Source organism: Heterodontus francisci, chromosome 29, assembly GCF_036365525.1.
Source record: "Heterodontus francisci isolate sHetFra1 chromosome 29, sHetFra1.hap1, whole genome shotgun sequence".
Taxonomy (NCBI): domain Eukaryota; kingdom Metazoa; phylum Chordata; class Chondrichthyes; order Heterodontiformes; family Heterodontidae; genus Heterodontus; species Heterodontus francisci.
Genome location: NC_090399.1, coordinates 2556853 through 2574772, shown reverse-complemented (window position 1 = coordinate 2574772; position 17920 = coordinate 2556853). Strand labels below are relative to the sequence as shown.

At 44.0% G+C, this 17920-nt stretch overlaps 1 protein-coding gene across 1 annotated transcript in view; it reads right to left on the bottom strand.

Annotated features, from left to right (window-relative positions):
* Positions 1-15968, bottom strand: part of LOC137345906 (butyrophilin subfamily 1 member A1-like) — a 182272-nt gene extending 166304 nt beyond the window's left edge. Inside the window, exons 1-3 of the mRNA XM_068009149.1 lie at positions 15694-15968; positions 4290-4355; positions 3857-4198 (exon numbers count right to left, since the gene is read on the bottom strand). Coding sequence (XP_067865250.1) covers positions 3857-4198; positions 4290-4347 — 400 coding nt within the window. The 5' untranslated portion in view covers positions 4348-4355; positions 15694-15968. The remainder of the gene's footprint in view (positions 1-3856; positions 4199-4289; positions 4356-15693) is intronic.
* Between the last annotated feature and the right edge of the window lie 1952 nt (positions 15969-17920).

Genomic DNA, 17920 nt, shown 5'->3' with positions numbered 1-17920 from the left:
TACCAGGCTGGACCATTCACGACTCCTCAGATACTGAAGCAGTCCGTGTAGAAATGTAGCAAGACCTGGACAATATCCAGGCTTGGGCTGATAAGTGGGAAAGAACATTTGTGCCACACAAGTGCCAAGCAATGACCATCTCAAGTAAGAGAGAATCCAACCATCTCCCTTTGACATTCAACAGCATTACCATTGCTGAATCCCCTATCAACATCTGGGGGTGACTGATGACCAGAATCTGAACTGGACCAGCCACAGAAATGCTGCAGCTACAAGAGCAGGTCAGAGGCTGGGAATTCTGTGGCGAGTAACTCACATCCTGTCTCCCCAATGTCTGTCCAGCATCTACATGGCACAGGCCAGGAGTGTGACAGAATACTCTCCACTTGCCTGTCCAACACCAGTCGCGAAGCTCGACACCATCCAGGACAAAGCAACCCGATTGATTGGCACCCTATCCAGCACCTTCAACATTCACTCCCTCCACCAATGACGCAGAGTGGCAGCAGCATGCACCATCTACAAGATGCACTGCAGCAACGCAGCAAGGCCCCTTAGACAGCACCTTCCAAACCCGCGACTTCTACCACCTCGAAGGACAAGGGCACTAGATGCATGGGAACACGACCACCTGCAAGTTCCACTCCAAGCCACACACCATCCTGACTTGGAACTATATCACCGTTCCTCCACTGTCGCTGGGTCAAAATCCTGGAACTCCCTTCCTAACTGCACTGTGGGTGAACCAACCCCACATGGACTGCAGTGGTTCAAGAAGGCAGCTCACCACCACCTTCTCAAGGGCAATTAGGGATGGGCAATAAGTACTGGCCTAGCCAGCGATGCCCAGATCCCAGGAACGAATAAAAAAAAAAGTGATGCATTGTGGCAAGAGAGAGAGGAAATACTAAAAAAGGGTGCAATTTTCAAGGGAATACAGGAATAGAGAAACCCCAGGTTCACATACACAAATCCTTGAAAGTTGCAGGACAAACTCATAAGCCTGTTTTTAAAAAAAAGTATGTGAGATTCTTGGCTTTATAATTAGAGGCATAGAGTATAAAAACAAGGAAATCCTAATAAACCATAATAAAGCACTGGTTAGACCTCAGCTGGAAAGTCATGTCCAATTCTGGGCATCACACTTTAGGAAGGATGCCAAGGCCTTGAGAGAGGATACAGAGGAGATTTACTAGAATGGTACCAGGGTTGAGGGATTTCAGTTATGTGGAGATATTGTTTTCCTTAGAGCAAAGAAGGATTTTGAGAGATTTAATAGAGGTGTTTGAAACTATGAAGGGATTTGATGAGTAAATCAGGGAAAATTGTTTGTGCTGACAGAGGGATTGGAGGGACGGTAACCAGAGGACGTAGATTAAGGTATTTGGCAAAAAACCCTGAAAGGGTGATGGATGCAGATTCAGATGTGGCTTTCAAAAGGGAATTGGATAAGCACCTGAAGGGAAAAAAATTTGCTGGGCTACGGGGTAGTGCAGGAGGTAATGTGGGGCTGAGATGGACTAGCTGAATTGCTCTTGCAGAGAGTCGGCACAGGCTCAATGCGATAAATGGTCTCCAGCTGTCGGCTGATGATTCTAATCAGATGGCAGATGAGACGTTTTTTGTTTCACAGTGAGTTATGATGTTCTGGAATGCACACTATCTGAAAGGGCAGTGGAAACAGATTTAATAGAAACTTTCAAAATGGATTTAGATAAATACTTAAAAAGAAAACGATTACAGGGATATGGGGAAAGAGCAGGGCAGTGGGACTAATTAGATTGTTCTTTCAAAGAATTGGAATCGGCATGATGGGCCGAACAGCCTCTGCTGTGCTGTATGATTCTGTAATTCTATTAAGACAGTTTCTTGTATTAAAAGGTTAAATGCACAAGTTTCCATGTTTCTCCAGTCTTGGTTAAATCATAACATTTAGGCCGGAAAACTGCTCCATGGGGCATCAGCAGATAACGGTGAATGTGAATGTTTAAAATTTATCTCTTTCTACTTTGTTCCAACCATTTGAAGGTTTTGGGGGTCCTCATTTTCATATTGTTGTTAAACCGTTGAAGGGCCAAGACTCAAACAGTAGGACTCCACCACAGTACAGAACAAACTAGAGAAGAGAATGTAAACCATGAAGCTATGATCATGGTTAAATATATATATGAATTTTTAAAAGCTGTAGATTGCAGGAGGAGCAGAAAGCTGAGGGCGGTGAGGAATTCCATAGTCCTGGGAATGAATGTGCTCCAGTCAAGTGGGTTCACTCTGATTCCAACATGGTGAGGATCAAAAATCAGAAGCTCAGAATAAACACAGTTGACCCTAAATGGATCAATATGGAGATAATAAGAGAAATGGCTACAAATCTTGCAGGGAGAAAGAAGGGGTTCACTGAAATGTACAGAAACATGTTACGCGGGTGATGAGAAGGGCCAGGAGAGGCCGAGAAAAATACACAGCAGCTGAAGTGAAACATTACAGTAAAAAACTCGCATCCTAACAGTAATTCAAACAGTATCAGAACTGGGTCAAACAGATTAGGAAATATTCTTAATTATCATAATTTCCTTGAAACATTCATCAGGGAAGAACAACATTCTCTCCCCTCCTCCCCAACACCCCCCCGCCCAGACTAAATGGCTGAATACAGCAGAGTACACATCAGAGGAAGTCACAGTCAAACTGCAGAGTGTTCTGGTGAGACCCCACCTTGAACACTGTGTCCAGTTCTGGTCACTGAGAAACAAGGGTGACTTTCGAACACTGGAGGCAGAGCAGAGAAGATCCACAAGACTCATCCCCAGCGTCAGGGGTCTGAGTGATGGGCAAAGACAGGAGAAGCCTGGGCTTTTCACCTGGAAAGGAGGCTTCCAAGAGGTGACCTTATCGACGTTGATATAAATAGTTAAAGCAACGGAAAAGGTGAAGCTGAAATATTACTTCAAGTTTCAGAATGGAACGAGCGGGAACAGGTTCAAACTAGTGAAATGTCAATGTAAGACTGGTAACATAGGGACATGGGTTCAAATCCCACCACAGCAGATGGTGAAATTTGAAATCAATTAATCTGGAAATTAAAAAGCCAGTCTAATGGTGACCATGAAACCATTGTAGATTGTCATAAAAACCCATCTGGTTCACTAATGTCCTTCAGGGAAGGAAATCTGCCATTCTTACCTGGTCTGGCCTACATGTGACTCCAGACCCACAGAAATTGCCTAGCAAGCCACTCAGTTCAAGGGCAATTAGGGATGGGCAATAAATGCAGGCCTAGCCAGCGACACCCACATCCCACAAACCAATAAAAATAACCAGCAATTTCTTCAAATGAAGAGTGGAATGAATTCCGGATAGAGTGGTGGAAGAGAAAAATCCTGGAGTGGGTTAAGAAAGAATTGGAGGTACACTGGAGGACTGTTGGTCTTTTGGCTCAATTAAGGTGGGCTGAATGGCCTCCCTCATCTCTAATTATTGTGTGATTCAGAGAGCCGGAGGAGGGTATCTCAGGCAATGAGATAAAGTGTTGGTCCAGAGTCCCAGTGACACATTCTACAGTGAATCTGCACCCACAGTGAGCAGGATGCAGAGTGAGATGTTGAAGATTCCCAGTGATCCTGAGCCTGATTGTTTAGAATGAGACTGAATGGATCAAGAACATCTTCATTTCCTCCAGAATCCAGTTACAATCTGGAACATTAACTCCAAGTATTCAAACTAAATCAGCAATAAGAATCAAAGCAGCTATTCTATGTTTATAAATTCATTAAAGGTATTTTAGACAGGTATGTCAATTTCTGAATAGATTTTGGTAATTACATTCACAGATTCAGTTCTCTGTATCGATACCTACCGGCTACTGTTAGTTCAACATTTTGTTCATCCAGCCAGGATCTGGAGCTCACGATGCATCTGTATTTACCCTCATCGGAGATATGGACATAGTTTACATGAAGAGAGACATTTCCCTGTTCGAATTTGTCCATAAAGAGCTCAGTCCTTCCAAGGTAGTTGATTGACTTTGCACGAATGAATCCATTTATGACTAAAACTACTGTCTCATCATTTTCTGCTTTCAACCATTCCAGGTCCATACTCTGAGGGTCAAACCTCGGAGTGACGCTACAGTTCAGGGTGACGCTACTACCCATGGTCACTAGTACTGGTCTGTCTGTACCGGTCACGGTAAACTCTCCTGTAACCAAAGAACGAATAGAATTTAAATACCATCACACCTCATATTACACAGATAATCCAGACTTCATACCTTTAAACCAGTCTCTTACCTGCTAATGTAATCTGAATCTGTAACAATAGCAGTGATGCCAGTGAGCGACTCTCCATTGTGAACCCTGTAAATCAGATGAGAGTTACCAGGATCAGTCACCCAGTATTTTCACAAGGCATTTACAACACCCTTTTCCCCGTCACTGGCAATAATTCCAATATCCTGATGTGAAAGGAAGACACGGCAGCAGAAAGAAGGCAGGGCTGGTAATCCAGAAAGATAAATAAAACAAGCTGAAGATATCACTTCATTCAAACCTCCTTGGTGAGTACATTTTCTTTATACTAACAGTTTGACTCTGATGTTTTATTTCAGTGTGTTCCAGCGATGTGATTGTAATCAGCACTGGAATGGATTAGAATAATAAATTAATAACTGACTCAGGTCTTGGAATTTCTGCTAATATAGATAAAGGAGGTTTTTGTTCACCAACAAAGTAAGTAGCATGAAGTCTAGCTTGATGGAATACTGCTGCAACAGAGTACGTAACTCAGGGAATTCAGCGCAGTGAGGGAAAGAGGTGCTGTTCTGGTCTTTTACAAAACACGGAGCCGGCCGAGTGAGGGAGTGGGAGACAGTGAGACCTGGCAGCAGCAGTGGCTGATAAATCAGAACGGAAAAAAAGTGGACCTTCCACAACGCCTGAGGGCGGCACAGTGGCGCAGTGGTTAGCACCGCAGCCTCACAGCTCCAGCGACCCGGGTTCGATTCTGGGTACTGCCTGTGTGGAGTTTGCAAGTTCTCCCTGTGTCTGCGTGGGTTTCCTCCGGGTGCTCCGGTTTCCTCCCACATGCCAAAGACTTGCTGGTTGATAGGTTAATTGGCCATTATAAGTTGCCCCTAGTTTAGATAGGTGGTAGGGAAATATAGGGTCAGGTGGGAATGTGGTAGGAATATGGAATTAGTGTAGGATTAGTAGAAACGGGTGGTTGATGGTCGGCACAGACTCGGTGGGCCGAAGGGCCTGTTTCAGTGCTGTATCTCTAAATCTAAACTAAACGTTTCCCCCAAAAAAGCAAGGAGTGATATCAGAGGATAGCAGGTAACTGGTTGGTGAGTTTTAAAGGTTTTTTCCTCTCTAATCTAGGTTAGTCATTTAAACCAGCTATAAAGTACAGTATTAAATTTACAGATTAGATTAGTAGAATTCCAATCAGGGTAAGTACAACAGTAACTGAATTAATAAGAGTAGTATACAGCAGACCTAGAGGCATTTTAATTAAAATAGTTTATACAAGGTGCTAACTAGATTAGAAAAAGACTAGAGAGAATTGCAAGAAATAGGTCTCCGCTGCCCATCCACGATCTAAGAAAAATCTCTCTCTAGTCTTTTTATAATCTAGTTAGTAAATTGTATAAACTATTTTAATTAAAATGCCTCTAGGTCTGCTGTGGGACACCTCATTTGTCTTGAGGTACCATGTGTACAGAAAGTGTCTCCAGCTGCTTGAGCTCAAGCTCAGGATTTCCGAGCTTCGGGGCAGCTGCAGTGACTGAAGAGCATCAGAAAGGATAAGGAGTTCCTGGATCGTACATTCCAGGAGGTGGTCACCCCACAAGCGGCAACAGATCAGGATAGCAGATGGGTGGCCATCCGGAAGAATAGGAAGAGGCAGGAATAGTGCAGGAGTCTTCAGGGTGTATGGCACTTTCCAACTGATACTGAGCTCTGGAGACTATTAGGAGGGACAACACCTTGAAGGGATCCAATCCAGACTATGGTACTAATGGGCAAGAGACCACACAGGAGGGAACAGCAAAGAATAGCAATGCAGTCATTATAGGAAGTTTCATAGTTAGGGGACAGATAGGCATTTCTGTCCTGCATGATGTGTTGCCTCCCTGCTACCAGGGTAAAGGACATCAGAGAGGGTGCATGTCATTCTACAGGAATAAGGGAGTGGCAAACATCAGTACCAACAACATAGACAGAGCAGATTTTCAGGTACTAGGGTGGAGGTTAAAAAAGTAGGACCTCAGATTGTAATCTCTGGATTACTCCCAGTTACACATGCCAGTTAGAGTAGAAATAGGAAGAATGGGAGGATCAATGCGTGTTTGAGGCATGGTACAGGAGGGAGGGCTTCATATTCTTGGGACATTGGGACCAGTTCCAGGGCAGAAGGCACCCATTCAAAAGGGACGGGATGCACCACAACAGGACTGGGGAAGTTCACTAGTGTTGTTGGGGAGGGTTTGAACTAAACTGGCAGGGGATGGGTACTAGCATACAGAAGTAGAAAAGAGGAATAAGGTCAATGAAGGAGTCAGAGTGTTGGATAATACCTGAGAAAGGAGTAGTACCATATTAGATTGGAGCAGACTAAGGAAGTCTACAAGGAATACAAAGACAGGTTTATAATGCTAGGTACATTCAACAAGGATGAAAGGTAAAGGAACCAAAGCCGATGACGTGGGAGATAGTGAATATGATGAAACAAAAAGGAGAGTGTACAATGCATGTCAGGTGAATTCTTCAAGCAAGGACTAGGCCAAATACAATATGTTGAGAGGGAAAGTGAAGAGGAAAATACAACTGGCAAAGGGAGAATATGAAAACAGAATGGCAATTAACATAAAAGGGAACCTAAAAATCTTCAACCAGCATTTAACTGGTAAGCAGCTAGGAAAAGGTGAGATTAGGCCTATTAAGGATAGAGAGGGTAATATATGATTGTGGCGCAGGGCAAGGGCTTGAATACCTGATGAGTACTTTGTATCAGTGTTTACTGAAGAAGGGGATGCTGACAATACCAGGAGAAGCAGAGATGGTAGAAGTAATGGATGAGGTGAAACCTAATTGGCAGGATGTAAGGAAAGGCTGGCTATGTTTAGAGTGGATAAGTCCTGGTGGCTTGCATCCCAGGTTGCTAAAGGAAGTGGGAGGGGAGATAGCGGAAGGGCTTGCCATAATTTTCCAATCTTCCCTAGATACTGGGGAGATGTCAGAGGATTGGAGAGTGGCAAATCTATTCAAGAAAGAGTGCAAGGACAATCCTAGTTATTACAGGCTGGTCGGTTTAACATCAGTGGTGGGTAAAGTTTCAGAAACAAAAATGGGAAAAAAAATCATTAGGCACTTGGTTTGAGTTAATTAGGGAGAGCCAGTCAGCACAAAAGGCAGATCATGTTTGACTACTCGAATTGATTTTTTTTTTGATGAAGTAACAGAGAAGGCTGATGAAGGGCAAGCAATGGATGTTGTCTATATGGGTTTTAAGAAAGTCTTTGACAAAGTACCAAATAAAAGGCTAGATAACAAAATTGAGGTTCAGTGTCAGCTTGGATAAAGGGCAGAAAATAGCCAGTCTTGATAAATGGTTGTTTTTCAGACTGGAGGGTGTGAGACATCTGGGGGAGACAGTAGTAAAGTGATAATATCAGTGAACCAGAGACCCAGCCTAATGCCTTGGGGACACAGGTTTAACTCACCAAAGCAGCTGGTGGATTTTAAAGTTAATTAATAAAATCTGGAATTGAAAGCTAGTCTCAGTAATGATGTCATGAAGCTATCATATTTGTCATAAAAAGACCCCATCTGGTTCATTAATATCCTTCAGAGGAGAAATCTGCCTCTGCTGGTCTGACCTACCTGTGACTCCAGACCCACAGCAATGTGGCTGTCTTTCAACTGCTCTCTGAAATGGCCTAGCAAGCTACTCAGTTCTCAAGGGCAATTCGGGATGGGCAATGCTGGCCTTGCCAGTGATGCCCACATCCCATGAAAGAGCAAATAAAAAAGCAGTGTTGCCCAAGATTCAGTGACAGGATCACTGATTTTAAAAATATATTGGATATTGGAATACACAGTAAAATTTCAAAATTTGCCAATGATACCAAACTTGGAGGTGCAACAGGACACAGACAGGCAAGCAGAATGGGAAGATAATTGGCAGATGGAATTTAAGAGAGAAATGGGAGGTGATGCATTTTTGGCAAAGGGGATCGGGAGAGTCAATATCGACTAATGGTACAGTTCTAAAGTGTACAGGGAAAAGGGACCTGGGGGCTCATGTGCATAGATCTTTGAACATGGCAGGATACATTGACAGAGTAGTTGGCAAGGTATATGGGATTTTGGGCTTCATAAATAGAGGTATTGAGTAAAAAAAACAGGGAAGTTATGCTGAACCTTCAAAGCTCTGGTTAGGGCACAACTAGAGTACTCCTTCCAATTCTGGTCACCACAATTTCGGAAGGGTGTGAGGGTCCTTAAGAAGTTGCAGAGGAGATTTACCATAATGATTCTGGGGGTTGGGGGGGGGGGGGGCAGGGAATTTAGCCACAAGGTTAAGTTTGAGAAGCTGGGATTGTTCTGGAGCAAATGAGACTGAGGGCAGATTTGATGGAAGTGTACAACATTATGACAGGTTTGGATAGGGTAGACGAAGAAAAGCTGTTCCCAATAGCTGATGGTACAAGGACTAGGCAGAACAGATTTAAGATTTTGGACAGGAGATGCAGGGGGGAATGTGAGGAAGAACTTTTTTTTAACACAGCAAATGATAATGATCTGGAACACTCTGCCTACTGGGGTGGTGAAAACAAAGACAGTAAATGATTTCAAAAGGAAATTGGATGGGCACTTGAGTGAAATAAACCGAGAGGGTTATAGGGATAAGAACATAAGAAATTGGAGCAGGAGTAGGCCATTTGCCCTCTCAAGCCTGTCCCACCACTCAATGAAATCATGGCTGAGCTGCCCCAGATCTCAACTTTTCTTTTCAGCCAGCTCCTCGTATCCCTCAGCTCCCCGATATTTCAAAAATGTATCTACCTCCTCTTTAAATACTTTCAGTGATCCAGCCTCCACAACTCTCTGGGTTAGAGAATTCCAGACATTCACTACCATCTGGAGAGAAGAAATTCCTTCGCATCTCAGTTTTAAATGAGTGTCCCCTTATTCTGTAACTACGTTCTCTAGTTTGAGATTTCCCCACGAGTGGAAACATCTTCTCAACATCTACCCTGTCAAGCCCCCTCAGAATCTTGTACGTTTCAATAAGATCATCCCTCATTCTTCTAAACTCTAATGAATAAAGGTCTAACCTGTTTAGCCGTTCTTGATAAGTCAACCCCTTCATCCCAGGAATCAGTCTAGTGAATCTCATTTGAACTGCCTCCAATGCCAGTATATCCTGTCTTAAATACGGGGACCAAAACTGTACACAGTACTCCAGGTGCAGCCTCACCAACATCCTGTACAATTGCAACAAGACTCCCTAGTTTTAAACTCCAACCCCCTAGCAGGAAAGGCCAAAATTCCATTTGCCTTCTTAATTGCTTGCTTTTTGTGTTTAATGCACAAGAACACCCAGATCCCTGTTTGTTGCACTTTTTTAGAGTCTCTCTCCATTTACATAATAGTCTGCCTTTTGATTCCAAAGTGCATGACCTCACACTTGCCCACACTGAACTCCATCTGCCAAGCTTTTGCCCACTCACTCAACCTATCTATATCTCCTTGCAGATTCCTTTTGTCCTCATCACAACATGCCCTCCCCCCTATTTTTATATAATCAGCAAATTTGGATATATTACACTCCGCCCCCTCCAAGTCACTAATATATACACTAAATAATTGAGGCCCTAGGACTGATCCTTGTGGCACTCCACGAGTTACGCTTTTCCAACCTGAAAAAGACCCATTAATCTCGACTCTCTATCTTCTGTGTGTTAACCAATCCTCAATCCATGCTAATACATTATCCCCAATACCATGAGATCCTATCTTGTGTCATAATCTTTTATGTGGTACCTTATCAAATGCCTTCCGGAAATCCAAATACACATCTACCGGTTCCCCTTTATCCACTAAGCTTGTTATATCCTCAAAGAACTCTAGCAAATTTGTCAAACATGATTTCCCTTTCACAAAACCATGTTGACTCTGTTTGATTGCGTTAAGCTTTTCTAAATGTCCTGCTATTTCTTCCTTAATAATGAACGCTAGCATTTTCCCAATGACCGATGTTAGGCTGACTGGCCTATGGTTTCCTGCTTTTTGTCTCCCTCCCTTCTTGAACACTGGCGTCACATTTGCGGTTTTCCAATCTGCTGGGATCTTCCCGGAATCCAGTGAGTTCTGGAACATTTTGACCAATGCCTCCACTATCTCTGCAGCCACTTCTTTCAAAACTCTTGGATGTAGGCTATCAGGTCCTGGTGACCTGTCTGCCTTCAGACCCATTGGTTTGTCAAATACTTTGTCCCTCGTGATAGAGACTGTTACAAGATCTTTCCTCCCAATAGCTCCTTGCTTATCTGATAGCTGTAGGATGTTTATAGTGTCCTCCACTGTGAAGACCAAAACAAAATATTGGTTTAAATTATCTGCCATTTCCCTGTTCCCTATTATCAATTCTTCAGTCACATCCTCCCACGCTCACTTTAGCTAATCTCTTTCTTTTTATGCACCCATAGAAGCTTTTGCTGTTTGTTTTTATATTTCTTACCAATTTACTTTCATAATCAATTTTCTGATTCTTTATTAGCTTTTAAGTCTTCAGCTGCTGGTTCCTAAAAAATTCCCAATCCTCTGGCCTACCACTAGTATTCACTGCTTTGTATGCCTTAGTTTTTGATTGGATACTCTCCTTGACCACCTTTGTTAACCACGGGTGAGTCATCCTTCTCGAGTACTTCTTTTTGATTGGGATAAATTTTTGCTGAGCGTTGTGAAATATCTGCTTAAATGTCTGCCACTGCTCATCTACTGACCTTCCTCTTAGTCTACTTTCCCAGCCCGCTTTAGACAACTCTTTCTTCATACCTCTATAATTGCCCTTGTTGAAGTTGAAGACACCGGTTTGACACCCAAGTTGCTCACTCTCAAACTGAATTTGAAATTCTACCATGTTGTGATCACTACCCCCTAGAAGATCCTGAACTCTTATTAATCCTACCTCATTACACATTACTAGGTCTAAAATAGCCAGGGAATGGGACTGTTTAGATTTCTTCAGAGAGGCGGCATGGACTCGATGGGCAGAATGGCCTCCTTCTGTACTGTTATGACTTTATGCAGGATCTCCACTCAAAAGGTTAGCCTGTCTTTTCTCCACCCAGATGCTGACAAACTGTGAAATTCCAGCATTTTCTATTTTGAAATTCAGCAATGCTGGAAATAACATTTCAATGAATGCATCATAAACATCTCTTAAGAATGTTCCTTCATATTTATTGCAATCGTGAACTTGCTTTTTACAAATGGTGGATTTTTGGACAGCATGTCTGAAGATTTAGTCCTCTCTATGCAACATCAGGAATACTATGCTAACTAATAGAACATGGTGAGTGAGAAGGTGTTAATAAGATACAATGGGAATCCATGCAAGTTGACATACAGATTACGCAAGATATATGGCAAAGAATCAGACCATTCACTCTGCTTGAGTGTCCTCTTGAACAGAGGCCCAACCAATCCCCATCCACCACAGCCCACGTCCGCCTGGCTGAACATGTTCTCACATTGAACAACTTCTCCTTCAACTCAACTCACTTCCTTCAAGTAAAAGGTGTTGCTATGGGTACGCACATGGGTCCTAGTTATGCCTGTCATTTTGTGGGATATGACAAACATTCCTTGTTCCAACCCTACTCAGGCCTCCTCCCCCAACTCTTTTTCCGGTACATTGTTTCCTGCTCCCGTCCTGAACTAGAAAACTTTATCCGATTTGCTTCTAATTTCCACCCTTCTCTCATCTTCACATGGTCCATCTCCGACACTTCCCTTCCTCAACTTCTCTGTCTCCATCTCTGGAAATAGGCTGCCTAATATCCATTTTAAGCCCACCGACTCCCACAGCTACTTCGACTACACTTCACACCCTGCATCCTGTAAGGACTACATTCCATTCTCCCGGTTTCTCCGTCTCCGACGCATCTGCTCTGATGATGCTACCTTCCATGACAGCGCTTCTGATATGTCTTCCTTTATCCTCAACCGAGGATTTCCCCCCCCCCCTCCCCACCAACCCACCATTGTTGACAGGACCCTCAACCGTGTCAGGCCCATTTCCCACACCTCTACCCTCACCTCTTCCCCTCCCTCCCAGAACCGCGACAGGGTTCCCCTTGTCATCACTTCACACCCCATCAGCCTCCATATCCAAACGATCATCCTCCCCCACTTCCGCCACATCCAGCGCAATGCCACTACCGAACGCATCTTCCCCTCCCTTCCCCTGTCAGCATTCCGAAGGGATCGTTGCCTCCGCGACACCCTCATCCACTTCTCCATAACCCCCACCACCTCGTCCCCTTCCCACGGCACCTTTCCCTGCAAGCGCAGGAGGTGTAATACCTGCCCATTTACCTCCTCTCGCCTCACTATCCAAGACCCCAAACACTCCTTTCAGGTAAAGCAGTGATTTACTTGTACTTCTTTCAATTTAGTATATTGTATTTGCTGCTCACGATGTGGTCTCCTCTACATTGGGGAGACTAAACACAGATTGGGTGCCCGCTGTGCAGAACACCTCCGCTCAGTCCGTAAGCATGACCCTGAACTTCTGGTTGCTTACCATTTCAACACTCTTTCCCGCCCCGCACCGCACCCCCCCCCCCAACCCACCCCCGCTCTCATGCTCAAATCTCTGTCCTGGGATTGCTGCAGTGTTCCAGCGAATATCAACGCAAGCTCGAGGAACAGCATCTCATTTACCGATTAGGCACTCTGCAGCCTGTTGGACTGAACATTGAGTTCAAGAATTTCAGAGCATGATGGGCCCCACTCCCTTTTTATGTTTAAGTATTTTTTTATTTTTCTTTGGTTATTTTATTTTTTGTTTTAGTTTGATTAGTTTGTTTCTACTGTGCCTACCCACTGTTATGTTTTTAAAAAAAATTATTAATGTTTGTGCTTGGATTGCTTTGTGCTTTACAGTCAATTCACGCCCTCTCTGTATCAATGCTTTGTCTTTCAACACACCAGTAACATACTGTTTGCCTTTGTTCCATGACCTTCTGGTCAGTTATTCTCTGTGACCTTGTCCTATCAACACTTTCTCTTTTGTTATCTCTTGCCGCATCCCCGCTTTACTTGCTTAAAACCTTCTACATTTCTAATATTTGTCAGTTCTGAAGAAGGGTCACTGATTTGAAACGTAAACTCTGCTTCTCTCTCCACAGAAGCTGCCAGACCTGCTGAGAATTTCCAACATTTCTTGTTTTTATTACCACTGATCTGAAAGTTGGTTTGGTCGGAGGCACTGCAGGAGTATAGAAAGTGTAGGGGGGTACTCAAAGTATTTAGGAGAGCGAAGAGGGGACATGAAAAAACACTGGCAGGCAAGATAAAGGAAAATTCTAAGGCGTTTTATAAGTATATTAAGGGCAAGAGGATAACCAGGGAAAGAGTAGGGCCCATTAGGGACCAACGTTGCAATCTGTGTGGGGAGCCGGAGAACATAGCTGAGGCTTTAAATTATTACTTTTCATCTGTGTTCACGATGTAGGTGTAGAGATCAGGGAGGGGGACTGTGATATACTTGAACATATTATCATTGAAAGGGAGGCGGTATTAGTGGTTTTAGCAGGCTGCAAAGTGGATAAATCCCCAGGCCCAGATGAGATGTATCCCAGGCGGTTATGTGAGGCAAGGGAGGTGATAGCAGGGGCTCTGACACACATTTTCAAATCCTCTCTGGCCACAGGAGAGGTACCAGAGGACTGGAGGACAGCGAATGTGGTACCATTATTCAATAAGTGTAGCAGGGATAAACCAGGTAATTACAGGCCAGTGAGTCTAATATCAGTGGTAGGGAAACTATTGGAAAAAATTCTGAGGGATAGGATTAATTTCCACTTGGAGAGGCAAGGATTAATCCAGGATAGTCAGCATGGTTTTGTCAGGGGAAGATCTTGTCTAACTAACTTGATTGAATTTTTCAATACAGTGACTAGATATGTAGATGAGGGTAAAACAGTTGATGTAGTCTACATGGATTTCAGTCAAGCTTTTGATAAGGTCCGGCATGGGAGATTGGTGAAGAAGGTAAGAGCCCATGTAATCCAGGGCAATTTGGCAAATTGGATCCAAAATTGGCTCAGTGGCAGGAGGCAGAGGGTGATGGTCAAGAGTTGTTTATGCGAGTGGAAGCCGTAAACAGTAGTGTACCACAGGGATCAGTGCTGGGACCCTTGCTGTTTGTAGTGTACAATAATGATTTAGACATGAATATAGGAGGTATGATCTGTAAGTTCGCAGATGACACAAAAATTGGTGGTGTTGTAAATAGTGAGGAGGAAATCCTTAGATTACAGGATGATATAGATGGGCTGGTAAAATGGGCGGAGCAGTGGCAAATGGAATGTAATCATGAGAAGTGTGAGGTGATGCATTTTGGGAGATCTAACAAGGCAAGGGAATATACAATGGATGGTAGGACACTAGAAAATACAGAGGGACCTCGGTGTATTTGTCCATAGATCACTGAAGGCAGCAGCACAGGTAGATAAGGTGGTTAGGAAGGCATATGGGATACTTGCCTTTATTAGCCGAGGCATAAAATATAAGAGCAGGGAGGTTATGATTGAGCTGTATAAAATGCTAGTTTGGTCACCGCTGGAGTACTGTGTACAGTTCTGGTCACCACACTATAGGAAGGATGTGATTGCACTGGAGAGGGTGCAGAGGAGATTCACCAGGATGTTGCCTGGGATGGAGTATTTCAGCTGTGGAGAGAGACTGAAAAGGCTAGGGTTGTTTTCCTTAGAGCAGAGAAGGCAGAGGGGGGACCTGACTGAGGTATACAAAATTATGAGGGGCATTGATAGGATAGATAGGAAGAAACTTTTCCCTTAGCGGAAGGGTCAATAACCAGGGGGGCATAGATTTAAGATAAGGGGAGAGATTTAGAGGGGATTTGAGGGGGAAAAAATTCACCTGGAGGATGGTTGGAATCTGGAACACACTGCCTGAAGAGGTGGTAGAAGCAGGAACCCTCATAACATTTAATAAGTATTTAGATGAGCACTTGAAATGCCATAGCGTACAAAGCCACGGGCCAAGTGTTGGAAAATGGGACTAGAATAGATAGGTGCTTGATGGCCGGCACAGACACGGTGGGCCGACGGGCCTGTTTCTGTGCTGTATAAGTCTATGTCTCTGCTGCTTCACCCAGAAGGGAGAGCAGGAGACCCCTGAAGAAGGGCTGAATGGCCAAGGAAGAAGTTGCAGAAACTATTAGTCAGTCTCCTCAGTTTGGACACTAAGTGAATTGAGGAATATGGGAATAGGACGGGGAAGTGGAGCGGAGCTGGAAGATCAGACACGATCATATTCCCGGTCCCGGGAGCTGCTTCATTCGGGCTCCCCGCTTCTCCTCTCCGGGATCACCCTCCCTCTTCCAGTTCCCATTCCTTCAGCCAGGAGAAGGGATACAGTAAATGGCACTAACCTGTCTCTGTGGGGAAACTTTCCGCCCGTTAACAAAATGGTCCCGAGTAAAAGTCACTGCTCAGAAAAGTTACTTTCACTTTGCTGTCCCACCTGTGGGCGCGGCGCTGAATTGGAGCAAAGTCCGGATTCCCGCACCATCATTGGTTTTTCTCTCCCCCGGTAGGTCTCTGGAGCTCGGCTCCAGCACCCAGTCTTTCACTCCTTTTTAATTCCCACAACATTTCCAGTCTGCTCCGGTTGAAGTGAACCCAGTCCCAGGACTTTCCACAGTAAGTTGGTCTGGATCCGCTCGGTCCCGGCTTCTTTCAGAAAAGTGCCCGCTTCTTCAATCTGCATTGGAAACGGGTCAACCCGGGGAATCGGAATCCACAGTTCAGTATCTTCACTCTCTCACTACATTTTCAAATTCCATCACAAGGAGTCAGTTTATTAAACAATCGCTTCACTGATGACTTGTTTATATTGTTACATGATTAAAAGATTTTTCACTTTGATAACCTGGAGAAGTTTGTCTCAATGATGTAAAACGTCAGGTAATTACAGTGTTGGTCATAGCTCAGTGAGTCTCTGTCTCTAACTCTGTCCTCTAACTCAGGTCATTGGAATGGAGCTTGAACCAGAGACTGGAGCACATAATGTCGGCTGGCTCTCCAGTGCAGCACTGCACTCAGAGGTGGCGTTTTTCAGCTGAGATATTAAACCAAGGCCCTGCCTGCCCTCTTGGGTGGACATAAAAAAACGCTGCGGAATGAGTTGGGCCAAGTGTCTGTGGGAGAACACTTGGGTAAGAGTGTTCATTGTAGCATTAGGCTTAGATTAGTAATGAAAAAGAGCAAGGTCCAATCTCAAGTAGAACGTCTAATTTGGAAGCTGGCTAACTTTAATAGGATGAGAGAGGAACTTGCCAGAGTAAAGTGGAACCAAAGACGGACGGGAAGAACTATAAACAGAAGTGGGTGATTTTAAGGAGGAGATGCTTCAGACACAGGTTGGGTACGTTCCAACAAGAGGGAAGGGCAGGGGAACCAATGCCAGGGCTCCTTGGATGATGAAGGAGATGGAGATTATGATGAAACAAAAAAGGTGTGCAGTAATGTCAGGTGACTCTTCAAGTTAGAACCAGGCCAAATACAATAGGTTGAGAGGGGAAGTGAAGACTGGCAAATAAAGAATATAATGACAATTACCATCATTTTTCAATCTTCCTTAGAATCAGAAATGGTGCCAGAGGACTGGAGAATTGCAAAGGTTACATCCTTGTTCAAAATAGGATGTAAAGTCAAGCCCAGCAACTACAGGCCAGTCAGTTTAACTTCAGTGGTGGGGAAAACTCTAAAAACAATAATTTGCGACAAAATTAGTAGTCACAGGTTAATTAAGGAAGGCCAGCATGGATTTCTTAAGGGAGAATCATGTTTAACTTGCTGGAGTTTTTTTGAGGAGGTTAACAGATGAAAGAAATGCAATTGATGTGGTGTACATGGACTTTCAAAAGATGTTGGATACAGTGCCACACAACAGACTTGTGAGCAAAGTTATTAGATTAGAGATACAGTACTGAAACAGGCCCTTCGGCCCACCGAGTCTGTGCCGAACATCAACCACCCATTGATACTAATCCTACACTAATCCCTTATTCCTACCAAACATCCCCACCTGTCCCTATATTTCCCTACCACCTACCTATACTAGTGACAATTTATAATGGCCAATTTACCTATCAACCTGCAAGTCTTTTGGCTTGTGGGAGGAAACCGGAGCACCCGGAGAAAACCCACGCAGACACAGGGAGAACTTGCAAACTCCACACAGGCAGTACCCGGAATCGAACCCTGGTCCCTGGAGCTGTGAGGCTGCGGTGCTAACCACTGCGCCACTGTGCCGCCCTCAAGAAATATAGCTCAAGAAATAAAAGGGATGGTAGCAACATGGATACAAAATTGGCTGAGTGACAGGAAACAGAGTAGCAGCTAATGGATGTTTTTCAGGCTGGAGGAAGGTTTGTAGTGGAGTTCACCAGGGATCAGTGTTGGGATCCTTGCCATTCCTGATATATATTAATGACCTAGACCTTGGTGTACAGGTGTTGGAGAAAAATTCAGATTATGCCCAATTATTCAACAAATTCTCCGGACGCAGACTTTGAGAATAAACACTTTATTCATGATATCATGGGGGCACACCTTCCCTAAAGGCGGTCCAGTGCTACTCCACAGAACAAAGGA